This window comes from Lampetra fluviatilis, chromosome 4 (assembly GCF_964198595.1).
Source record: "Lampetra fluviatilis chromosome 4, kcLamFluv1.1, whole genome shotgun sequence".
NCBI lineage: Eukaryota > Metazoa > Chordata > Hyperoartia > Petromyzontiformes > Petromyzontidae > Lampetra > Lampetra fluviatilis.
In genome coordinates this window covers 31529354-31552626 of record NC_136278.1, presented here as the reverse complement: position 1 = coordinate 31552626, position 23273 = coordinate 31529354, and the positions used below count along the sequence as shown (strand labels likewise).

General features: G+C 58.8%; 1 protein-coding gene across 3 annotated transcripts; it reads right to left on the bottom strand.

The window, feature by feature from the left end:
• Positions 1 to 1731: 1731 nt before the first annotated feature.
• LOC144931764 (dystrobrevin beta-like) lies at positions 1732 to 21850 on the bottom strand. 3 transcript variants are annotated; one of them, XM_078856025.1, is made up of 20 exons: positions 21025 to 21850; positions 13458 to 13521; positions 13209 to 13289; positions 12642 to 12957; positions 11657 to 11742; positions 11332 to 11486; positions 10974 to 11079; positions 10382 to 10548; positions 9504 to 9628; positions 8966 to 9022; positions 8221 to 8311; positions 7388 to 7479; positions 6384 to 6506; positions 5932 to 6028; positions 4708 to 4870; positions 3895 to 3984; positions 3692 to 3745; positions 3374 to 3518; positions 2786 to 2906; positions 1732 to 2444 (listed from the first exon to the last, which is right to left on the bottom strand). In XM_078856025.1, exons 2-20 carry the CDS (start codon positions 13489 to 13491, stop codon positions 2310 to 2312), a joined length of 2238 nt encoding a protein of 745 aa, XP_078712151.1. In that variant the 5' UTR covers positions 13492 to 13521; positions 21025 to 21850; the 3' UTR covers positions 1732 to 2309. The 3 variants fall into 3 exon arrangements, with proteins under 3 accessions (XP_078712151.1, XP_078712152.1, XP_078712153.1); XM_078856026.1 differs by having other exon boundaries at positions 10974 to 11076; positions 21025 to 21849; XM_078856027.1 differs by lacking the exon at positions 21025 to 21850 and having other exon boundaries at positions 13444 to 13510.
• Positions 21851 to 23273: the final 1423 nt, after the last annotated feature.

Here is a 23273-nt window from a genome sequence, read left to right as displayed (position 1 = left end):
AGGGTAAAAAACAATTATCAAGACTGTTGTGAGTTTAACACGTAGTAGGCTTTTGCGACCAATATCATCCTTAAGAGGGTTTTTTTGGGTTAGATCATGTAATTATAAAAATGTGTCGTTAAAACCCACCATCACCCGACACAGCCAACTAGTAAGGGTTGTCACGTAAACAGAACGTGCCAATTCGTCACTAGTACAGCACTAACCGGTGTGTTGGAGAGCCAAGCCACAATATTTACAAACTGAGTACGACGTTTTGCCAGTAATTACAACTAGCTTCATCAGGTGATCTAACCCCAAAAAAACCCCTATATTATGGAAGACAGTTGTGTTAAGATGTTATAACACCAAACAGAAACCTTATGCAAGGAATCCTGTCTGCATTAACCACACGTACTTGTGGTGAGCATGCAAACAAAAAAACTTGCTCTGGCAGTGTATGATGATGCATTGTCTTTGAAACTGTTTGGTCCACACTGTTTGCCTTTTGGCGTCCTCTGGTCTAACACTGAGACGAGGCTCTAAAGAAAGCTGTCTCTGGTGTGGACCAATCAGTTTCAAAGACAATGCATCATAGACTACCAGATCATGTTTTTTTGTTTGCATGTTCACAACAAATTACCTACTCACTAACCCACTCACTCACTCATGAAACCACTTATTCAGTCACTCGGCCAATCACTCGTCCACCAACCCATCCACTCACTGACTCGCCACACTTTCTGCTTCATCCCTCGCAAGCTCTTATCATAACAACCTTGCTCAGACCAGGACCGTGGTTACACTCTCTCTCTCTCTCACATCCATCACAACTCTGAGAGTACTGTTTGTTGCTGGCTGCTCGATGTTTATCCTGGCAAGCCCTACCCCGACCCCATCGCCCCGGATAGTCGAGAGTTGATTGTGCGAGTTCTTTTCCATCAAAACCACCGGATAACTCATCCCACAATTCGTGCTGTCCGCTCGCCAGTGAGCGACAGCCACGAACAACAGCTGCCATGGCAGTGGTACGGAAAAGGAGAATGTAAAAGAACTGGCAGCAAAGAAAGACAGCGTGGGACTGACTATACGCGGACACACTCAGTCGGTAACGGCACTCCTCACAACACAAACGAACACCCCCTGTGTGGTCTACGCAGGTGCTGTTGGGGCAGGTGATGTCAGCGAACACCTATGAAGGCCCACACAGCATGCAAGGGGGTGGGCGCAGCCAGCACCACGCCTGGTCGCCTTTGTCTCCCCAGTGCTGAAGCTGACACACTGGGGTACTACGTTGAGGATGAGTCGACCTAGGGGAGGCCTAGGACCGATTCAGATAATCGTCACTGGTGTTGGCCGTGAACGGGAATCGAACCCCGGGCCGCCGGGTTCGTAACGCAGCCTGCTAACCGCTGCGCCACCGCTCCCCCCTCCCACACACACACACCCACCCCTCTCTCACACACACACACGTATGTGCATATGTAAACCTTTACAACAGCCCCGAGTGATAGGAATCTCTAAGTCGTCACGCCGCCGGCTATGTACATTATGGACATCCACGGGTTCCCCGCAGCCCCAAGCGCTCCGAGCAGCTCCTGGGCGGCGCCGTGGAGATTTCACCGGCTCCACCACCGCCTCCACCACCGCCTCCACCACCGCCTCCACCACCGCCTCCACCACCGCCTCCACCACCGCCTCCACCACCGCCTCCACCACCACCACCGCCTCCACCACCACCACCGCCTCCACCACCGCCTCCCCTCGCTGCGCTCGCAGCTGTGCTGGTCCTGGGATCGATGCCGACGCTTGCTCCACCTCCGACCTCGCGTCCCCGCTCCGCTCCCGACTCCTCTCTCCGTCCCCGAACCCTGCTCTACCCACAACCCCGCTCCGTTCACAACCTCACGTCCCCATTCTGCCCATGAACCCACGATCCTGCTCCACCTATGACCCCGGCGACCCTATAACTCCACTTCACCCACAATCCCGCTGCACCCAAGACCCCACTCAATCCAGGACCCCGTCCCACCCACGACCTTACGACCCCACGACCCCACTCCACCCACGACCTTACGACCCCACGACCCCACTCCACCCACGACCTTACGACCCCGCTCCACCCACGACCTTACGACCCCACGACCCCGCTGCACCCACGACCTTACGACCCCGCTCCACCCACGACCTTACGACCCCGCTCCACCCACGACCTTACAACCCCGCTCCACCCACGACCTTACGACCCCACGACCCCGCTCCACCCACGACCATACGACCCCATGGCCCCTCTCCACCCGTCCGTGCCGTCTCGGTCGATCGTGGCGCTGTTACTGAACCAGGCTCCTCCTCACCCGCCCCCCCTCATCACCACCTCCTCCACCGCCGCCGCCGCCGCTGTTGTTGTGCTGGCCGGCGCTGCTCCCCGACGCCAGATCCTCGTCTTGCCCAGAGGAGCTCTCGAGCTGCGCGGCCAACAGGGGCAGGGTCAGCAGGGTCACGGTCACTCCACAGTGATGTCGCTCGCCATCACTCGGCGTCGCTCGCCATCGCTCGCCATCGCTCGGCATCGTTCGCCATCGCTCGGCATCGCTCGCCATCGCTCGCCATCGCTCGGCATCGCTCGCCATCGCTCGGCATCGCTCGCCATCGCTCGGCATCGCTCGCCATCGTTTAGCAGTCACTTCGCATCACCTCGGAGAAAACCCATTCGTCGCGACATCACACGGGGAGAAGGAGACGGGACGGAGATGGGAGGAGACGGGAGACAGGACACCGCAGGGCATCGTCGGCGGAGGTGGCTCACCGCGTGTGCGAGAGGGAGCGGCGAGTTGGCCGGAGGGACCCGGTGCTTGAGGGGCTCCCCCCCGGCACAGCCCTCGCCCGCCCCGCGCGGCGACGGCGCCGCCAACCCCTCGTCCTGCACGCTGTCCACACGCACGCAAACAAGGACACAGATCCCCCGTATAGCCTTAACAGACTGTTGGGGCAAGTGCTGTTGGCGAGTAGCAACTGTGAAGGCCGGCACGGCGCACAAAGGGGTGGGTGGCCAACACCACGCCCGACCGCCTTTGTCTCCTTAGTGGCGATGTTTACACACTGCAACAGGTACTCATTTGAGGCTGAGTCGACCTCGGGGAGGCCCATGACCACTTCAGATAATCGTCACTGGTGTTGGCCGTGAGCGGGAATCGAACCTGGGTCGCCGGGTTCATAGCGCTAACCGCTACGCTACACGCGCACATACACGTGTACACGCCCACACGTGTACACGCCCACACACGTGTACATGCCCACACGTGTACACGCCCACACGTGTACACGCCCACACACGTGTACACGCCCACACGTGTACACGCCCACACGCGTGCGTGCAGGTGTCCGTGTCCCGTACCAGTGGGGGGCTCCGGACCCCCCCAGATGACGCCGAGCGCTCGACGGCGCCAGGATGATGAGGTCGGGGGAGGGGGGCGATGGCAGCCCGTGGGGGGGGGGCTCCCACTCGCGCCGGCCCCCCCCACTCTGCCTTCTGATGGGATCTGTGGGGGGCAAGGGAGAAGTGGGGGGGGGGGGGCAGGACAGAGAGGAAGAAGCAGGGGGGCTGTGCTCTTAACGAGGCTCACGCTGGGGTGAGACATAAACCTGGAGAGGGCGTAAGGGGGGCACGCACCCCCCCCCCCCCCCCGCCAGTCCCCCGATGTCAGCTACTCACCTCGATCTCGCGCCGCCGGGAAGAACCCGCCATCATCCTCGTCTCCACTGATGTCTGCGACAACAACAATGACATCCAACTACATCAACAAAGACTTCATCAACATCAACAACAATATCATCAACAACAACAATAACATCAATGGCGTGTGGGAGGCATGTGGGAGGGGTGAGTGTCACGCGAGTGACGCGTGCGTGGGTTACCCGAGTCAAGCTCCCGCACGAGTGACGTCATCGTGCTCGCGATGGAGTCGGCCGCCACGAGGAGATCGTTACAGAGATTCCTCCGGAACCCTGGCAACATCGTCAACATCATTATCATCGACACCATCATCGACACCATCATCGACACCGCCATCATCACCATCATCGACACCACCATCGTCACCGCCATCATCACCATCATCGACACCATCATCGACACCACCATCGTCACCACCATCGACACCACCATCGTCACCATCATCATCAACATAATCCTTCTCAACACCACCATCACGATCACCACCAATATCAGCAATATGGCTGTAGGTAGTGATGTCTTGGGTGGCGAGTGATGCTCTATCTGTGTGTGACTCCGAGAGTGGTCACCCAGTGGGGAGTGTAGCGGTTAGCGCGCTGCGCTATGATCCTGGCAACCCGGGTTCGATTCCTGCTCACGTTCAACACCAGTGACAAATATGTGAACCGGTCCCGGGCCTCCCCTAGGTCGACTCAGCTTCAAATGAGTACCTGGTATGGACCATAAACATCGCCACTTGGAAGATAAAGGCGGCCGGGCGTGGTGCTGCCCACCCACTCCCTCGTGTACCGTGCCGACCTTCATCGGTGCTACTCGGAAACAGCACTTGCCCCGACAGTGTTGAGGCTATAGGGGGGATCTTTGGCTTTGACTTCATAGGTGCGACTCGCTAACAGCACTTGCCCCGACATAGTAGCTCATCGGATTCCTATAGATAAATATTGCAATTGTGAAAGGACGACAGGGGGGATGTGTTTGTCTTTGTAGTTGCTCACCCTGCGAGAAGGGCGGGGTGTGTGGGTCCCCCCCGGGGCTGGGGGGGGGCTCCTGGGGGGTGTGGGCCGGCGAGGAGCCGCACGAGGGGGTGCGGATCGGCGTGGGGATCGGCCGGCTCGCGGTGTGGCCGGGGGACGAGCGCGGGGACCCCGACCCCTGGGTCTGCGCACCGCACCGCGAAGAACCACACCGCACCACACATCGCCACACAGAACCACGCGGAACCACGCCACACACAGCACCACAATGCACCACGCAATACCGAACCACACCACACAGAACCGCACTGCATCGTATCAAGGTGCTACGGTGGTGTTGATGGTGTTGGTAGTGGTGCAGGTGGTGGTGGCGCTGGTGGTGGTGTTGGTGCTGTGGTGGCACTGGTGGTGGTGGTGCGGGCGGCACTGGTGTTGGTGGTGGTGCAGGTGGTGGTGGTGCAGGTGGTGGTGGTGTAGGTGGTGGTGGTGTAGGTGGTGGTGGTGCAGGTGGTGGTGCAGGTGGTGGTGGTGGTGGTGGTGCAAGGGGAGTGGTAGTGTAGTTGTTAGAGCGCTGCGCTATAAACCCGGTGACCTGAGTGTGATTCCTGCTTACGGCCAACACCAGTGACGATTATCTGAACCGGTCCTGGGTCTCTCCTTGGTCGGCTCAGTCTCAAATGAGTACTTGCTGCGGTGTGTAAACATCGCCACTGGGGAGAGAGAGGCTGCCGTGCCTGGTGCTGACCACCCCACCCCCTCGTGTGCCGTGCCGGCCTTCATAGGTGCTGCTCGCTAACAGCACTTGCCCCAACAGTCTGTTGAGGCTCCACGGGGAGATCTTTGTCTGTCGTTGGTGCAGGTGGTGGTGGTGCAGGTGGTGGTGGTGGTGGTGTTGGTGTTGGTGGTGGTGTTGGTGCAGGTGGTGGTGGTGTTGGTGCAGGTGGTGGTGCAGGTGGTGGTGGTGCAGGTGGTGGTGGTGGTGGTGCAGGTGGTAGTGGTGGTGGTGCAGGTGGTGGTGGTGGTGGTGGTGGTGCAGGTGGTAGTGGTGTTGGTGCAGGTGGTGCAGGTGGTGGTGTTGGTGGTGGTGGTGTTGGTGGTGGTGGTGGTGCAGGTGGTAGTGGTGTTGGTGCAGGTGGTGCAGGTGGTGGTGGTGGTGGTGGTGTTGGTGGTGGTGGTGGTGGTGGTGCAGGTGGTGGTGTTGGTGGTGGTGGTGGTGCAGGTGGTGGTGGTGGTGGTGCCCGTCACCTTGAGAAGCTTCATGAGGCTGTCGAGCTGCTGCACGAGCTCACGGCGGTTCTCCTGCAGCGCCGACATGCGGCGCTCCAACTCCTCCTTGCGCTGCCTGCAGAGCGGTGAGCGCAGTACACACACCACGTGACACGTAGTACACACACACAGTACACACAGGGTCCACACGGCACAGTACACACATCACGGTACGCGTAGTACACACACACGGTACACAGGTTACACACGGTGCAGCACACACACCACGTGACACGTAGTACACACACAGGGTACACACAGAGTACACACACCACGTGACACGTAGTACACACACACACGGTACACACAGGGTACACACTGCGGAGTAAAAGACGTGACTGTTACGGTGTGATGACAGATGATGATGAGCTGTGAAGAGGTGCGACGAGGCGAGGTGCGAGGGGGGTGCGGCGAGGAAGAGGGGCCCCCACCTGAGCAGGCGCAGCTCGGTGAGCAGGGCCGGGCTGTGGTGGTCGCGGTCGGGCGGCGCCGCCGGGGCCCGCGACGCCCGCTCGTGCTCCACACGCAGGCGCTGGATCTCCTGCAGGATCTCCCTGCGCCACCCACGGGCAACGCCGTTCGCCCACGTCAACGCCGCCGTCGCCAGCATCGGTAACATCGGCGGCACAATCATGGACGTCATCGACAACATCGATGGCACGATCATGGACATCATCGACATCATCAACATCGATGGCACGATCATCGACATCATCGACATCATCGACATCATCAACATTGATGGCACGATCTCGAGCCTAGTCTCACATGGGTTGGACCATATGACGCCAAAAGGCGCACAACCCATGTGAGACTAGGCTCTAAGGAAAGCTGTCTCGGGTGTGGACCAATCAACTTCAAGGACAGTGCACATTATCAGAGTTATGTTCTTTTGTTTGTATTATGACTGCAGGTATTGCGGTCTATGCAAACATGACTCCTTGTAAAAAGGTGTCAGTTTTGTTGCTAGATAGAAGGGTAAAGAACCAATTATCATCATCAACACCATCGACAACATCGATGGCACGATCATCGACATCATCAACATCATCGACAACATCGATGGCACGATCATCGACATCATCGACATCATCAACATCGATGGCGCAATCATCGACATCATCGACATCGACAACATTGACGACGCGATCATCGACATCATCAACAACGTCGATGGCACGATCATCGACATCATCGACATTGACAACATCAACTTTGGCAACATCAACGGCGTGATCAACATCATCGACATCGACAACGTCAACCGAACATCAAGATCATCGCTAGCATCAAGAACATCGTCAACATCACCACCAACCTTAACAACAGCAATAACATCAACATACTCTCGAGCATCAACAACATCAACAACATCACCGTCACCAACATCACAACCACCAGCGACAGGGAGGCCCGTGTTCCGCCGCTCGCTCACCGATTGCGACTCTCCAACTCGGCGATGAGCTGCCGCTGATGTTTGTTGACGTCCATCGAGAGCGGAGAGATCTCCCCCGCAGCCAGAGCCCTCTGCGTAGACAGTACGTACAGTGAGCACAGTGTGTGCAGTGCGTACAGTGTGCACAATGTGTACAGTGCGTACAGTGTGCACAGTGTATGTGGTGCAGTATTCACAGGCGCGCAGTGTGTAGTTTGTACAGTGTGTGGTGTGTACAATGTGCAGTGCTTGCTGCCCTCGATCAGTGTGTCGCGTACAGTGTGTACAGTATGTGCGGTCCCACGGTTTGTGCAGTGTGCACAGTGCGTACAGTGTGTACAGTGTGCACAGTGCACGTGGTGCAGTATTCACAGTGTGCGGTGTGTACAGTGCGCAGTGTGTAATTTGTACAGTGTGTAGTGTGTACAATGTGCAGTGCTTGCTGCCCTCGATCAGTGTGTGTCGTGTACAGTGTGTACAGTATGTGCAGCCCCACGGTGTGTGCAGTGTGCACAGTGCGTACAGTGTGTACAGTGCACACTCTGGTACAATGTGCACAGCAGCACAGACTACGCACAGTGCCCAGCGCATGCCGTACACACACCACAGAACACAGTGGAGGTGATGCCGAGGCGGTGGCTGTGGTGGTGATATGGTTGTCGAGGTAGTTGTGGATGAGGTGGTTGTTGAGGTAGGTGTGGATGAGGTGGTTGTTGAGGTGGCTGTAGTAGTGTGTGCGGTTGTTGGTGTGTGGTTGTGCTGTGTGGTTGTGATGTGTTGTTGCGGTGGTGTGTGGTGTGCAGCGGTGTGCGATTGCGCGTGGTTGTCCTCACGTTGTCCTCGGCTGCCAGCCGTGCCGCGTACCGCGCGATGAGGTGGTGCTCGTCATCAGAGCGGCCCGGGCTCTCGGCCATTAACACGGAGCTGCGAATGCAGATGAGAGTGAGACACGGGGACACGGACAGAGGTGCGGGGACACGGTAGAGACATGGATGGAGACACAGAAGACAGGCAAAGAGAGAGACACGGTCAGAGAAAGACGACACGCGGAGAAACGGACAGATGGACAGAAACACGAGGGTGTGCACAGGGAGGAGGCATAGTCGTCCCAAAGGAACACGGTGAATATGGGCGACTGCCCTGGGCCCCGCGCTCTGGGGGGCTTCTCGCTTCGACGTCACTGTCAGATGTAACACTCCCGGTTTAGTTTGAAGGCGGCGGGGGACCCATGCGGCGTGAGTTGCCCCGGGCTCCGCACCCCCCCTATGGACGGCCCTGGGAGGAAGCTAAACTATTTAATATTTTACCAGGTGAGACCTGCTGAGCTATGTAGTTCTTTTTCAAAAGCAACCTGGACACAAATGATAGCTGAACGAAGTGGCTTATCACGTGGAATTGTATAACAGCCAAATACTCCGACTCCAGGCCACTCAATGTGGAAAGAAAAACCGGAGGACCCGGAGAAAATCCACGCAAACTCCAAATAGGGTTGGGATCCAACCCGCGACCTCCTGCATAGCAGGCGAGGTAGTTAACATCTCCTAGCCACCGTGACGCCACGGGCACCGTGACACTGACCTGCGGTTCGAGGAAGGGACGACTCCGTCCATCGCACTGGAGTGGGACCAGGGGAGGCTGCGGGAAGGAGAGGGGGGTGGGACACAGTTATAGACAAGATCGAGTGTATGTGTCTGTGTGTACGTGTGTGTATGTGTGTACGTGTGTGTACGTGTGTGTACGTGTGTGTATGTGTGTACGTGTGTGTACGTGTGTGTACGTGTGTGTATGTGTGTGTACGGGGAGCGGTAGTGTAGCGGTTAGCGCTACGCTGCGCTACAAACCCGGCGACCCCGATTTCGATTTCTGCTCACGGCCACCAACACCCAGTGACAATTCCTGGGCCTCCCCTAGTTCGACTCGGCCTCAAATGAGTAGCTGCTGTGGCATGTAGTAAACTACGCCACTGCGGAGACAAAGGCAACCGGGTGTGGTGCTGTCCGCCCACCCCGCGTGTGCCGTGCCGGCCTTCAAAGGTGCTACTCGCTAACAGCACTTGACCCAATAGCCTGTTAAGGGCTACACGGGGGATCTTTGTCTTTGTGATGTGCAGCCACACCCGACGTGCGTGGTCTCCGCGCCGTTGTCCGGAGACTCTGGGTACAAGGCGTGGGAATTCTCACGGCCGGACACGCAGCCCAGCGTCTTTGAGATGGCAGCTCCCAGCTTCTTAGCCGGGGATTTCTGCAGACACGAGAGAGAGAGAGACACGGCGAGATGCACATCTGTGCTCCATCATCCTGGTCAAGGCGACAGGCCAGGGCTTTGGGTTGTTCTATCAGCATTGATATACGGTGCTTTTTCTGGAAGACTATGCTGTTTTTTCCTGGATTTTTATGTTTGCGCGTAGTCACTTTAAGATGTTTTCTTGTTCATGTTTTTGTTTGTTGCGGTTGCACCCGATTAAAGAGCTGAATGGCTCACAGGGTTCTACCAAATAAATGACATGAAACTGAAACGTTGCTCACAATTGTTAAGAACCTTCATGACGCCGAGTGGCCTGGAGTCAGAGCCATTCCCCTTTTGCTTTGCTCTGAGACGGGGATGTCCTCTTGGCCCCACGCTATTGAACGCGTTCATTATTTTTAACCTTCAATGGCCGTACCGGTGGAATGTTTTGGTACGGGAGGATTCTGAGCCGAGTGGCCTTGCCAGTGACTGGCACTCGTGGTGTCACAGCAACGAGCGGAGCACCAGGCGGCTAAATCGGAGCGAGGTGCCACAGTGGGGTGCATGGGTGGTGCATCTGCCAGCCAACTCTGGTCAACCCACGGGCACCTGGGTCTGTCCCGAGAACCCCCCCCCCTTCCCCCCCGCCAGAAGCGAGCTGCCTTTCACACTCAACGCGCTGCCCTCAAAAGTGCACCTAGCCTGGCGCGAGCGCGGGGCGGTAGCGTCGCCGCCACCGCCGCTGCTGCTGCTGCTGCTGCTGCGTACCCAGGAGGTGTACTCCTTCATCTGGTGCTGGTTCGAGTGGGTGCTGCTCGCCTGGCCCCTCCAGAAGCAGTCCTGGCACAGCTGGTAGCTGCGGCACTGCTGGCAGCGGTAGCGGAAGCCCAGCATACTCTCGCTGTGGCAGAACGAGCACTCCACCGGGTGGAACACTGCGCGCGCGCACGGCGCCACGAACAACCGCCGAGTGGACGGTGGCGTCAATGACAATGACGACGGCCACGAAATCGAGCGGTGACATCGACCGCAACGACATCCGTAACGTCGACAATTCAATGCCGACATGACCGCCACCAAAGGACAAGCACCACCACCAACCACCACTACCGAACAATACACCACCACCAAACAGCACGCACTGCCACCACCACTCCGCCACCACCACTACCAAACAGCACACACTACTATCACCGCCACCATCACCACGACCAAACGAGACATACCACCACCATCGTCACCACGTTCTCGGCTTAGGATTGCAGTACCAATCTTGGCGCTGGAGAGAGTGTTGGGGCGGGCGTAACCGCCCCCCAATATGAAGACGAAGGTTTGGTGGGTGGGGGGGAGAGGGGGTTACCATTCTCGGCGCTGCAGAGGCGGTGTATGAGGGGGAGCCACGCGAGGCACTGGGGGGGCGGCTCCGACATGAGGGCGTCCAGGAAGATGCTCTGGGTCACGCGCTGCTGAGGGTACGGGCGGGGAGACACGGGGAGACACGCGGGGAGACACGTGGTGAGACACGGGGAGACACGGGGAGACACGCGGGGAGACACGCGGTGAGACACGCGGTGAGACACGCGGTGAGACACGGGGAGACACGTGGGCAGAGACAAATGAGACACAGGAAGCAGGCCACAGAGTGGGAGACGCGGATTGGGGGTGGGGGGGAGCCAGGATCGGTGGGCTAGCCGAGTGAACCGGCGGCGACGACGCACGGGGTTGGGGAAGCAGGCGCGCGCCGTCTGCGCGTTGTAGCCGAAGGACGGGCCCTCGAACACGGCGGTGGGCAGCGCCAGCACGTCCTGCAGGAAGCGGTCGAAGCGGCTCCACATCAGCACCCCCGAGCCGTCGGACAGCTCCGAGAAGAGATCTGCGGAAAACGGGACACAGCGGCGGCACGGGGGGGTTGGGGGGTGCGCGACACGGGGGGCGATGTGTCCCCTCCGAAGGGGGGATGCGAGCGGGAGAGGGAGGGACACAGGGGACCCGGGCTCCCCCACGCCCCCCCCCCCCCGTGATCTCCGAGTCGTGTGAACTCACATCGAAGCTTGTCCACGATCTTGCCTCCGCACATCGTGGCCAGGGTGACCTTCACGGAAAACGTCGTCACCTTCTCGAGGCCCTCGCTGCGCGGGCCACGTGCGTGTCCACACACAGAAAAGACAAAGATCCCCCGTGTACCCTTTACAGACTGTTGGGGCAAGTGCTGCTAGCGAGCACCTATGAAGGCCGGCACGGCACACGAGGGGGTGGGTGGCCAGCACCACGCCCGATCGCCTTTGTCTCCCCAGTGCCGATGTTTACATGCCACACCAGGTATTCATTTGAGGCTTAGTCGACCTAGGGGAGTCCCAGGACTAGTCGTGTTGGCCGTGAGCGAGAATCGAACTCGGGTTGCCGGATTTGTTGCACCACGCGCTAACCGCTACACTACCGCTCCCCATACAATGCACACACCACACACTCGCGTAGAGACGCACGCACAAGTACACACACACACGTACGCACAGCTCTCCCTCGTGCTGCACACCCGTCACGGGGGTGGGAACCACTGGGTGGAGCACCCACACCCCCACCCTCCACCCCCCCACCCCCCACCCAACCCTCCCCCACCCAACCCTCCCCCACCCTCCAACTCCCCCACCCCCCACCCAACCCTCCCCCATCCCCCACCCTCCACCTCCCCCACCCCCCACCCTCCACCTCCCCCACCCCCCACCCAACCCTCCCCCACCCCCCACCCTCCACCTCCCCCACCCCCCACCCAACCCTCCCCCATCCCCCACCCAACCCTCCCCCAACCTCCACCTCCCCCACCCCCCACCCTCCACCTCCCCCACCCCCCACCCAACCCTCCCCCATCCCCCACCCTCCCCCACCCTCCCCCACCCCCCACTCAACCCTCCCCCACCCTCCACCTCCCCCACCCCCCACCCTCCACCTCCCCCACCCCCCACCCTCCACCTCCCCCATCCCCCACCCTCCACCTCCCCCACCCCCCAACCCCCCCCCCCCCCCGGCTGACCTGTCGATCGCGGCGAGCAGGAAGGAGAGCAGCAGGCCTGAGCAGGCCTCGGCCGACAGCTGCTGCTGGGAGGAGAGCTTCTTGTTGAGCTGCACGTAGAGGGACAGCACCAGCCGCTCCAGCTGGGCCACCGACATGTCCACGCCAACGCCGCCGACGCCACCGCCGACGCCACCGCTGACGCCACCATCGCCGACGCCACCGCCGCCGCTGCCGGAGGGGGCCATGGCTCCGGTGGTCACCGTGCCGTCCGCGCGGCCCGCCAGGCCCTGCTCCCGGAACACCTCCAGCAGGCTCCACGTGTCCACCAGGTGGACTGCGGGCGGCGTGGCGGGCGGGTGGGCGGGCGGGGGGACGAGACGCAACGTGTGGGGGTCACAGCACGAGTGGGGTGGTGGTGGTGTTGAGGTGGTGGTGGTGGTGTGGAGGTGGTGGTGGTGGTGGGCCTCTTATAGGTCATTGATGGTGGCGATGACGTGATAGAGGGGCGGTGTTGATTGGGGTCCGATGGTGACGAGGTGGGAACGTTGAGGTGACGATGGAGGAGGTGGCGGTTGCTGCACTCACGGCTGCACCTCTTCTGCACGAAGCGCAGCTTGCAGGCGGCGCGGTACGTGGACAGGCGGATCGCGTCGAAATTCTGGGCTCCTGAGGACGGAGAGCACACGCGGTGCCACGTGGTGTTACATTGTGCGACGAGGTGTCACGTGGTGCTGTGTGGTGGTGTCACTTGGTGCTGTGTGGTGGTGCCACGTGGTGATGTGTGGTGTCACGTGGTGGTCTGTTGTGCTGTACTATGCGCCTCGGCTCTCGTACGCATCTCGGTGAAAAGTTGCCTTCGGTCGGCCATGATGACCGGGGTTGGCTCCGCTCCACCTCACTGCAACAACAGCAACAACCACAACTCAATCCACAACTCACAACCCAAACTCACACTCGCAACCACAGCCCACACTCATAACCACAACCCACACTCGCAACTACAATCCACACAACCGCAATCCACACTCACAACCACAACCCACACTCACACAACCACAATCCAGAAGCCACGCAACGACAACGCAAACTCAACCACAATCCAAAACTGACCACCAAATCCTGTTTGGGGGTCAATTCAGCCCATCGTCCCTCCAGGGTGGATAAAATGAATACCACTTTGTTCTAGGGAAAGCCAACTCGTTCGTTGTCCTATGGATAGATTCGCCCCGGCCATAGTAATGTGACATTTCCACCCCTGGCTCACCACACAGCTGAGGGCTGTAAACAGGAGCTGAACACCGATGCCTCGACGTTCACTTGAGCAGCAGCAGCAGCAGCAGCGGGGGACCGCTGAGACGTTTGACTTCGCTAACAGAGGACTCTGCTGACAGTTGTGTTTCCAGCGGTATGATTCACAGAGGACCATGCTGACAATTGTGTTTCAAGTGGTATGATGCAGAGGACTATGCTGAATATAAACTTCAAGACATCGTCAGGGCGAAAGCCAAGAGATGACGATGCCACCACAACCTCCCTGGGGCCAAGAGATGTTAACTCCCTCGCCTGGTATGCAGGAGGTCGTTGGTTCGATCCCAACCCTGACGCTTGCTACATAATTTGAGTTTGTATGTATCTCTCTCTCCGTGGTCGCGTGGATTTTCCTCCGCGTCGTCCGGTTTTCCCCTCCACATTTAGAAAAGTGCGTTTGGAGTATTTGGCTGCTAGAAACATCCACGTGACGATGAGCCGCTTCAATGGGCTACTACTCATGGCCAGGTCGCTTCTGAAAAGGAGCTACAGTCTATCGCGCAGTGGGCCCTACCTGGCACAACGAATAGTTTAGTTTAACAGCGTTCTACTCTCAGCAAGTCCCTCTGCCACTGCAACCTCTCCCGAGCGCGACGTGCCGTCCCACTACAGCAGCAAAGTTGCCAGCAACCGACAGCCTAAGGCCGCCAACAGCTGCGTTGCTCCAGCCTCAGCCCTATCTAACAAACCATTTGGTGACGCTGATTCTGCGTTGGCAGTGGTGCACGAAGCGCAATTAACATCAACAAACAGTCAACACAACACTCGTCAATAGCAACACGGTGTGTGGCCTCAGAAGATGCAACTGCATGCTTATTATAGGCGACGTTTAGGGCAACGGCCCTTATGGTGCATAGAGAGAGATCAGAGCGGTCCCGGGCCCCTGTCTGTGTGCTATGGTGAGGGCTCGAGTCGTGACTAGAGCTGGGGTTAGGGTGAGACTTAGGGTGAGACTTAGGGTGAGAGTCGTGACTAGAGCTGGGGTTAGGGTGAGACTTAGGGTGAGAGTCGTGACTAGGGCGGGGTTAGGGTGAGAGTCGTGACTAGGGCTGGGGTTAGGGTGAGAGTCGTGACTAGAGCTGGGGTTAGGGTGAGAGTCTTGACTAGGGCTGGGGTTAGGGTGAGAGTCGTGACTAGGGCTGGGGTTAGGGTGAGAGTCGTGACTAGGGCTGGGGTTAGGGTGAGAGTCGTGACTAGGGCTGGGGTTAGGGTGAGAGTCGTGACTAGGGCTGGGGTTAGGGTGAGAGTCGTGACTAGGGCTGGGGTTAGGGTGAGAGTCGTGACTAGGGCTGGGGTTAGGGTGAGAGTCTTGACTAGGGCTGGGGTTAGGGTGAGAGTCGTGACTAGAGCTGGGGTTAGGGTGAGAGTCTTGACTAGGGCTGGGGTTAGGGTGAGAGTCGTGACTAGGGCTGGGGTTAGGGTGAGAGTCGTGACTAGGGCTGGGGTTAGGGTGAGAGTCGTGACTAGGGCTGGGGTTAGGGTGAGAGTCGTGACTAGGGCTGGGGTTAGGGTGAGAGTCGTGACTAGGGCTGGGGTTAGGGTGAGAGTCTTGACTAGGGCTGGGGTTAGGGTGAGAGTCGTGACTAGAGCTGGGGTTAGGGTGAGAGTCTTGACTAGGGCTGGGGTTAGGGTGAGAGTCGTGACTAGGGCTGGGGTTAGGGTGAGAGTCGTGACTAGGGCTGGGGTTAGGGTGAGAGTCGTGACTAGGGCTGGGGTTAGGGTGAGAGTCGTGACTAGGGCTGGGGTTAGGGTGAGAGTCGTGACTAGGGCTGGGGTTAGGGTGAGAGTCGTGACTAGGGCTGGGGTTAGGGTGAGAGTCTTGACTAGGGCTGGGGTTAGGGTGAGAGTCGTGACTAGAGCTGGGGTTAGGGTGAGAGTCTTGACTAGGGCTGGGGTTAGGGTGAGAGTCGTGACTAGGGCTGGGGTTAGGGTGAGAGTCGTGACTAGGGCTGGGGTTAGGGTGAGAGTCGTGACTAGGGCTGGGGTTAGGGTGAGAGTCGTGACTAGGGCTGGGGTTAGGGTGAGAGTCGTGACTAGGGCTGGGGTTAGGGTGAGAGTCGTGACTAGGGCTGGGGTTAGGGTGAGAGTCGTGACTAGGGCTGGGGTTAGGGTGAGAGTCGTGACTAGGGCTGGGGTTAGGGTGAGAGTCGTGACTAGGGCTGGGGTTAGGGTGAGAGTCGTGACTAGGGCTGGGGTTAGGGTGAGAGTCTTGACTAGGGCTGGGGTTAGGGTGAGAGTCGTGACTAGGGCTGGGGTTAGGGTGAGAGTCGTGACTAGGGCTGGGGTTAGGGTGAGAGTCGTGACTAGGGCTGGGGTTAGGGTGAGAGTCTTGACTAGGGCTGGGGTTAGGGTGAGAGTCGTGACTAGAGCTGGGGTTAGGGTGAGAGTCTTGACTAGGGCTGGGGTTAGGGTGAGAGTCGTGACTAGGGCTGGGGTTAGGGTGAGAGTCGTGACTAGGGCTGGGGTTAGGGTGAGAGTCGTGACTAGGGCTGGGGTTAGGGTGAGAGTCGTGACTAGGGCTGGGGTTAGGGTGAGAGTCGTGACTAGGGCTGGGGTTAGGGTGAGACTTAGGGTGAGAGTCGTGACTAGGGCTGGGGTTAGGGCTCGAGTCGTGACTAGAGCTGGGGTTAGGGTGAGACTTAGGGCTCGAGTCGTGACTAGAGCTGGGGTTAGGGTGAGAGTCTTGACTAGGGCTGGGGTTAGGGTGAGAGTCGTGACTAGGGCTGGGGTTAGGGTGAGACTTAGGGCTCGAGTCGTGACTAGAGCTGGGGTTAGGGTGAGAGTCTCGACTAGGGCTGGGGTTAGGGTGAGACTTAGGGTGAGTCTTGACTAGGGCTGGGGTTAGGGTGAGAGTCTTGACTAGAGCTGGGGTTAGGGTGAGCCTTAGGGCTAGAGGCGTCACTAGGGCTGGGGTTAGGGTGAGAGTCGTGACTAGAGCTGGGGTTAGGGTGAGACTTAGGGTGAGAGTCGTGACTAGGGCTGGGGTTAGGGTGAGACTTAGGGTGAGAGTCGTGACTAGAGCTGGGGTTAGGGTGAGAGTCTTGACTAGGGCTGGGGTTAGGGTGAGACTTAGGGTGAGAGTCGTGACTAGGGCTGGGGTTAGGGTGAGTCTTAGGGCTAGAGGCGTCACTAGGGCTGGGGTTAGGGTGAGAGTCGTGACTAGGGCTGGGGTTAGGGTGAGTCTTAGGGCTCGAGTCGTGACTAGAGCTGGGGTTAGGGTGAGAGTCTTGACTAGGGCTGGGGTTAGGGTGAGTCTTATGGTGAGAGTCTTGACTAGGGCGGGGTTAGGGTGAGACTTAGGGTGAGAGTCTTGACTAGGGCTGCGGTTAGGGTGAGACTTAGGGTGAGAGTCGTGACTAGGGCTGGGGTTAGGGTGAGTCTTAGGGCTAGAGGCGTCACTAGGGCTGGGGTTAGGGTGAGAGTCTTGACTAGGGCTGGGGTTAGGGTGAGTCTTAGGGTGAGAGTCTTGACTAGGGCTGGGGTTAGGGTGAGACTTAGGGTGAGAGTTTTGACTAGGGCTGGGGTTAGGGTGAGACTTAGGGTGAGAGTCGTGACTAGGGCTGGGGTTAGGGTGAGACTTAGGGTGAGAGTCTTGACTAGGGCTGGGGTTAGGGTGAGACTTAGGGTGAGAGTCTTGACTAGGGCTGGGGTTAGGGTGAGACTTAGGGTGAGAGTCTTGACTAGGGCTGGGGTTAGGGTGAGACTTAGGGTGAGAGTTTTGACTAGGGCTGGGGTTAGGGTGAGACTTAGGGTGAGAGTCGTGACTAGGGCTGGGGTTAGGGTGAGACTTAGGGTGAGAGTCTTGACTAGGGCTGGGGTTAGGGTGAGACTTAGGGTGAGAGTCGTGACTAGGGCTGGGGTTAGGGTGAGACTTAGGGTGAGAGTCGTGACTAGGGCTGGGGTTAGGGTGAGACTTAGGGTGAGAGTCGTGACTAGGGCTGCGGTTAGGGTGAGTCTTAGGGTGAGAGTCGTGACTAGGGCTGGGGTTAGGGTGAGACTTAGGGTGAGAGTCTTGACTAGGGCTGGGGTTAGGGTGAGACTTAGGGTGAGAGTCGTGACTAGGGCTGGGGTTAGGGTGAGACTTAGGGTGAGAGTCGTGACTAGGGCTGGGGTTAGGGCGATAGTCGTGACTAGGGCGGGGTTAGGGTGAGACTTAGGGTGAGAGTCGTGACTAGGGCTGGGGTTAGGGTGAGAGTCGTGACTAGGGCGGGGTTAGGGTGAGACTTAGGGTGAGAGTCTTGACTAGGGCTGGGGTTAGGGTGAGACTTAGGGTGAGAGTCGTGACTAGGGCTGGGGTTAGGGTGGGACTTAGGGTGAGAGTCTTGACTAGGGCTGGGGTTAGGGTGAGAGTCGTGACTAGGGCTGGGGTTAGGGTGAGACTTAGGGTGAGAGTCGTGACTAGGGCTGGGGTTAGGGTGAGTCTTAGGGTGAGAATCTTGACTAGGGCTGGGGTTAGGGTGAGACTTAGGGTGAGAGTCTTGACTAGGGCTGGGGTTAGGGTGAGACTTAGGCTGAGAGTCGTGACTAGGGCTGGGGTTAGGGTGAGACTTAGGGTGAGAGTCGTGACTAGGGCTGGGGTTAGGGTGAGACTTAGGGCTAGAGGCGTCACTAGGGCTGGGGTTAGGGTGAGACTTAGGCTGAGAGTCGTGACTAGGGCTGGGGTTAGGGTGAGACTTAGGGTGAGAGTCGTGACTAGGGCTGGGGTTAGGGTGAGACTTAGGGTGAGAGTCTTGACTAGGGCTGGGGTTAGGGTGAGACTTAGGGTGAGAGTCGTGACTAGGGCTGGGGTTAGGGTGAGTCTTAGGGCTAGAGGCGTCACTAGGGCTGGGGTTAGGGTGAGAGTCGTGACTAGGGCTGGGGTTAGGGTGAGTCTTAGGGCTCGAGTCGTGACTAGAGCTGGGGTTAGGGTGAGACTTAGGGTGAGAGTCTTGACTAGGGCTGGGGTTAGGGTGAGTCTTAGGGTGAGAGTCTTGACTAGGGCGGGGTTAGGGTGAGACTTAGGGTGAGAGTCTTGACTAGGGCTGGGGTTAGGGTGAGACTTAGGGTGAGAGTCGTGACTAGGGCTGGGGTTAGGGTGAGTCTTAGGGTGAGAGTCTTGACTAGGGCTGGGGTTAGGGTGAGACTTAGGGTGAGAGTCGTGACTAGGGCTGGGGTTAGGGTGGGACTTAGGGTGAGAGTCTTGACTAGGGCTGGGGTTAGGGTGAGACTTAGGGTGAGAGTCGTGACTAGGGCTGGGGTTAGGGTGAGTCTTAGGGCTAGAGGCGTCACTAGGGCTGGGGTTAGGGTGAGACTTAGGGTGAGAGTCGTGACTAGGGCTGGGGTTAGGGTGGGACTTAGGGTGAGAGTCTTGACTAGAGCTGGGGTTAGGGTGAGACTTAGGATGAGAGTCGTGACTAGGGCTGGGGTTAGGGTGAGTCTTAGGGCTAGAGGCGTCACTAGGGCTGGGGTTAGGGTGAGTCTTAGGGTGAGAGTCGTGACTAGGGCTGGGGTTAGGGTGAGACTTAGGGTGAGAGTCGTGACTCGGGCTGGGGTTAGGGTGAGTCTTAGGGCTAGAGGCGTCACTAGAGCTGGGGTTAGGGGTGAGACTTGAGAACACCAATCGGATTTACAATGCAATGTTCCACGACACGCAGTGGGAATACAAACCCGGTGTATTGTAAAACACACGGGAACACGCACACCTATACACATCTAGACAAAGGTCCCCTGTGTAGCCGACCTAAACCGCGGGGACAAGTGCTGTTACGAGGATCTATTCAGACCAGCACACGAGGGAGGTGGGGTTGCCACCGCCACACCCGGCCGCCTTTGTCTCCCCAATCAATGATAAAATGGTGACACGGCGCAATAGGCAGTCCTCGGCATAGGGGAGGCCGGGCTGATTCAAACCATCACACGCCAATGATGGCACGTACTGTACTGCACTCTCCCTTCTCCAAAGACAAAGATCCCCCGTGTAGCCTTAACACACTGTTGGGGCAAGTGCTGTTAGCGAGCACGCGTGAAGGCCGGCACGGCACACGAGGGGGTGGGTGGCCAGCCAACCACACCCGACCGCCTTTGTCTCCCTCGTGGCGATGTTTACTACACACCGCAACCAGGTACTCGTTTGAGGCCGGGTCGACCTAGGGGAGGCCCAGGACCGGTTCAGATCATCGTCACCGCTCCCCCGCCGCCTCCACGGAACCCGCCCACAGGCAGCGGCGTCGCTGTCAGAATCTGTTGTTATGCTGCGTGAGGAATGAATCCGATAAGCTATAAAGCGCTTCTTTTCTCACAGATGTCCAGCGCGCACGCGGCCCAACTGCTCCCTGGGACCACGGGCCACCGGATGGGCCCCGGGCACCGGGTCATTGGAGGCAACTTTGGGCAGGTGGGGGGGGGAAGAACATTGAATTGCTTGCACCAACCCAGTACAAATGCCAACGTTGAACCAACGTTGGCATGTGGTAGGAATCGTAGTCTCAACGTTGATCCAACGTTGGCATGTGGTTGGAATCGTAGTCCCAACGTTGAGCCAACGTTGGCATGTGCTTGGAACCGGAGGCCCAACGTATATGTCTGGACCAACGTTGGCCAAACGACCCATGTGAACTGGGAGGGCCCATGGCACTTGCACCCCCTCCCCCGGTCCCCCCCACCCCTCCTGGCCCACGTGCGCTGCTGGGACGTCTGATGATGGTCCAGTAAGTCGGCGACTGACAGCCATCGTTGTTGTGGGCGGATTTCTGGGGGCCTCGTTAGGAATGACGTCAGCCCCGACATCCTGAAGGCGGGAAACCCCTGTGCCCTGTCGGACGTGACCGATTAAGCCTGCCAACCACCTCCCGTCCAGCGGCACACGTGGAAACACGTTTCCCCCCCCACTCTATAATGTTCGAGCTATTCGATTCGCCGAGGAACAGAACCGACAATCATCGGTAGAGTAATCGATTACTGATTTAATCGAATAGCCTATGCCGTCCCACGTGCACCGCCTTCATCTCCCCGGTATCCCCGACTGGACATGTGTGAAAAAGAGCTTTATAGCTCATCGGATTCCTCCAGTATATATATCAATATTCTGATTCTCATCTACCCCGTGTGACCGTACCTGTGCGTCTCTCCTGAGATGAGTGGGACCCCTGGGGCTCAGGGGGCCCGGGGTCTCCGCTCCCCCTTCGGCATCGCGGACCCCTTGGGATGGCGAGGAGACAAGGAAGGTGGCTCCAGCGAGAAGCTCCAGGAGCTACCGCAGTTCCGGGATTCGCAAAGATGCCCTGGCTCCAGGAAGATACTCTAGCTCCAGAAAGATGCCCTGGCTCCAGGGAGATGATTTGGCTCCAGGAAGATGCCCTGGCTCCGGGAAGATACTCTAGCTCCAGGAAGATGCCCTGGCTCCGAGAAGATGCCCTGGCTCCAGGAAGATGCCCTGGCTCCAGGAAGATGCCCTGCCTCCAGGAAGATGCCCTGGCTCCGAGAAGATGCCCTGGCTCCAGGAAGATGATCTTGCTCCAGGGAGATGATCTTGCTCCAGGAAGATGCCCTGCCTCCAGGGAGATTATTTGGCTCTAGGAAGATACTCTGGCTCCAGTGAGAGGATCCGGCTGCAGGGAGATTTGGCTCCAGGAAGATGCTCTAGCTCCAGGGAGATGATTTGGCTCCAGGGAGATGCCCTGGCTCCATTGAGACGATCCGGCTCCAGGAAGACGCCGTTGATTCAGGATCCGGAGCGAGGCGCGTACGTGAATGAGAGATGAGCGATGGGTGCGCGTTGCCGCTCTCTCCCTCCTCTCCCCGTTCCGGGATGGACGCTCCCTGCTCGCCCTGCTCCCCCTGCTCCTCGCGACCCCCGGATCGGGGATGGCGCGGGGGGTCTCCGCTTCTTGCCGCGTGATCCCCGAGACCCCCACAGCCCCCGCGCCCCTCCCCTCCCTCCCTCCCACGCCGCCGCCTCCTCCTGCGCGTTCCCTATTAGAGGTGACGTCACCACCATTCGCTCCCCCCCCACTCTCACTCTGCCCCTCCCCTCGTCCCCCTCTCCTCTCCCCCTCCCCCCTCTTCTCTTCGCTGAGCCCTCTCCCTTCTCCACGCCGGATCGCCGTGGGTACGGGCGGGTGGGACGTGACGCGGGGGCGGTGGGGGGAAGGGGGGGTGAAGGAAAGGTGGGGGGGGAACGAGAGGTGTGGGGTGGACGAGAGACCAGGGGGGGGGGGTCGAGCAGAGGTGGGTGGAGGCGAGGTGGGAGGGGAGGGGGAGGTGCGTGAGGTGGGGGGGGAGCTAACGGACCCTTGACCCCCACTGGCTCACCACTTTCTACGTCGCCATTTTCAATCCACTGCTGGATGAGGGTCACCCCGCATTGGGCCGTGCGAGTGCACGCGGTGTGACCTCGCTGCCTCGTCCAGCAACCTGCCCGTGCCTGCTGGCACACCCACGTGACCAACATCCTGCCGCAACTCTGCCGAGCTTCCCAGATCGGACGCATTACGTCACTTTGTTGGTGACAGTCGCGAAAAATCACCCCCCCCCTGCCCCCCCCGTAGAGCTTAAACGAGACTGTTGGGGCAAGTGCTGTTCGGGGAGTACCAATGTAGGCCGGCACGGCACACGAGGGGGGTGGGGGGTGGCCAGCAACACGCACGGCCGCCTTCGTCTCCCCTGGCGATCACATGACACTGGCACCATCACCTCTGATCACGTGACACTGGCCCCATCACCTCTGATCACGTGACACCATCACCTCTGATCACGTGACACTGGCACCTTCACCTCTGATCACGTGACACCATCACCTCTGATCACGTGACACCATCACCTCTGAGCACGTGACACCATCACCTCTGAGCACGTGACACTGGCACCTTCACCTCTGATCACGTGACAATGACACCATCAATTACCTTCAATCCACTGCTGGATGGTGACCTCTCTCTGCCGTGTTGGCTGTAGGGTTGTTGGACCGTCCTTCATCAGGGCTGCCAGTGCAGATCGAGCGTTTCACTTGTGACTGCAAGTTGGCCATGGTCGGGAATCTAACTTGGGCCATCAGGTTCATGGCGCAGTGCTCCAACTGCTGCGCCACCACTCCCCCCTGGCTTGTGTGTTGTACGTACAGGGGTGGCGTGTGCGGTCGTGTGACTTCTGCCGTACGAGTGTGTTGTAGGTTTACATGGTATTCCACAAGCATGTATGTACTGCAGGTCTACACATCTGCATGGTAATGATTATGGAACATGTGTTCGTGTCTGCAATATGAATGTTTCCAGAGTATCGATGTGCCCCGTGTCGGGCCTCGCTCAGTCGTAGATGCTTATCACCAAAACGAGATCTCCGAGACCCAGGGGGAGACACGGCGCCTCT

Excerpts from the sequence above, each read along its gene's own strand:
- LOC144931764 (XM_078856025.1), bottom strand. The coding sequence starts at position 13,491 with ATGGCCGACCGAAGGCAACTTTTCACCGAGATGC. Across the intron at positions 11,487-11,656 it reads GATCGTGGACAAGCTTCGAT|ATCTCTTCTCGGAGCTGTCC; the intron begins GTGAGTTCACAC and ends CGTTTTCCGCAG. Across the intron at positions 9,023-9,503 it reads GCGGAGACCACGCACGTCGG|CCTCCCCTGGTCCCACTCCA; the intron begins GTGTGGCTGCAC and ends TCCTTCCCGCAG.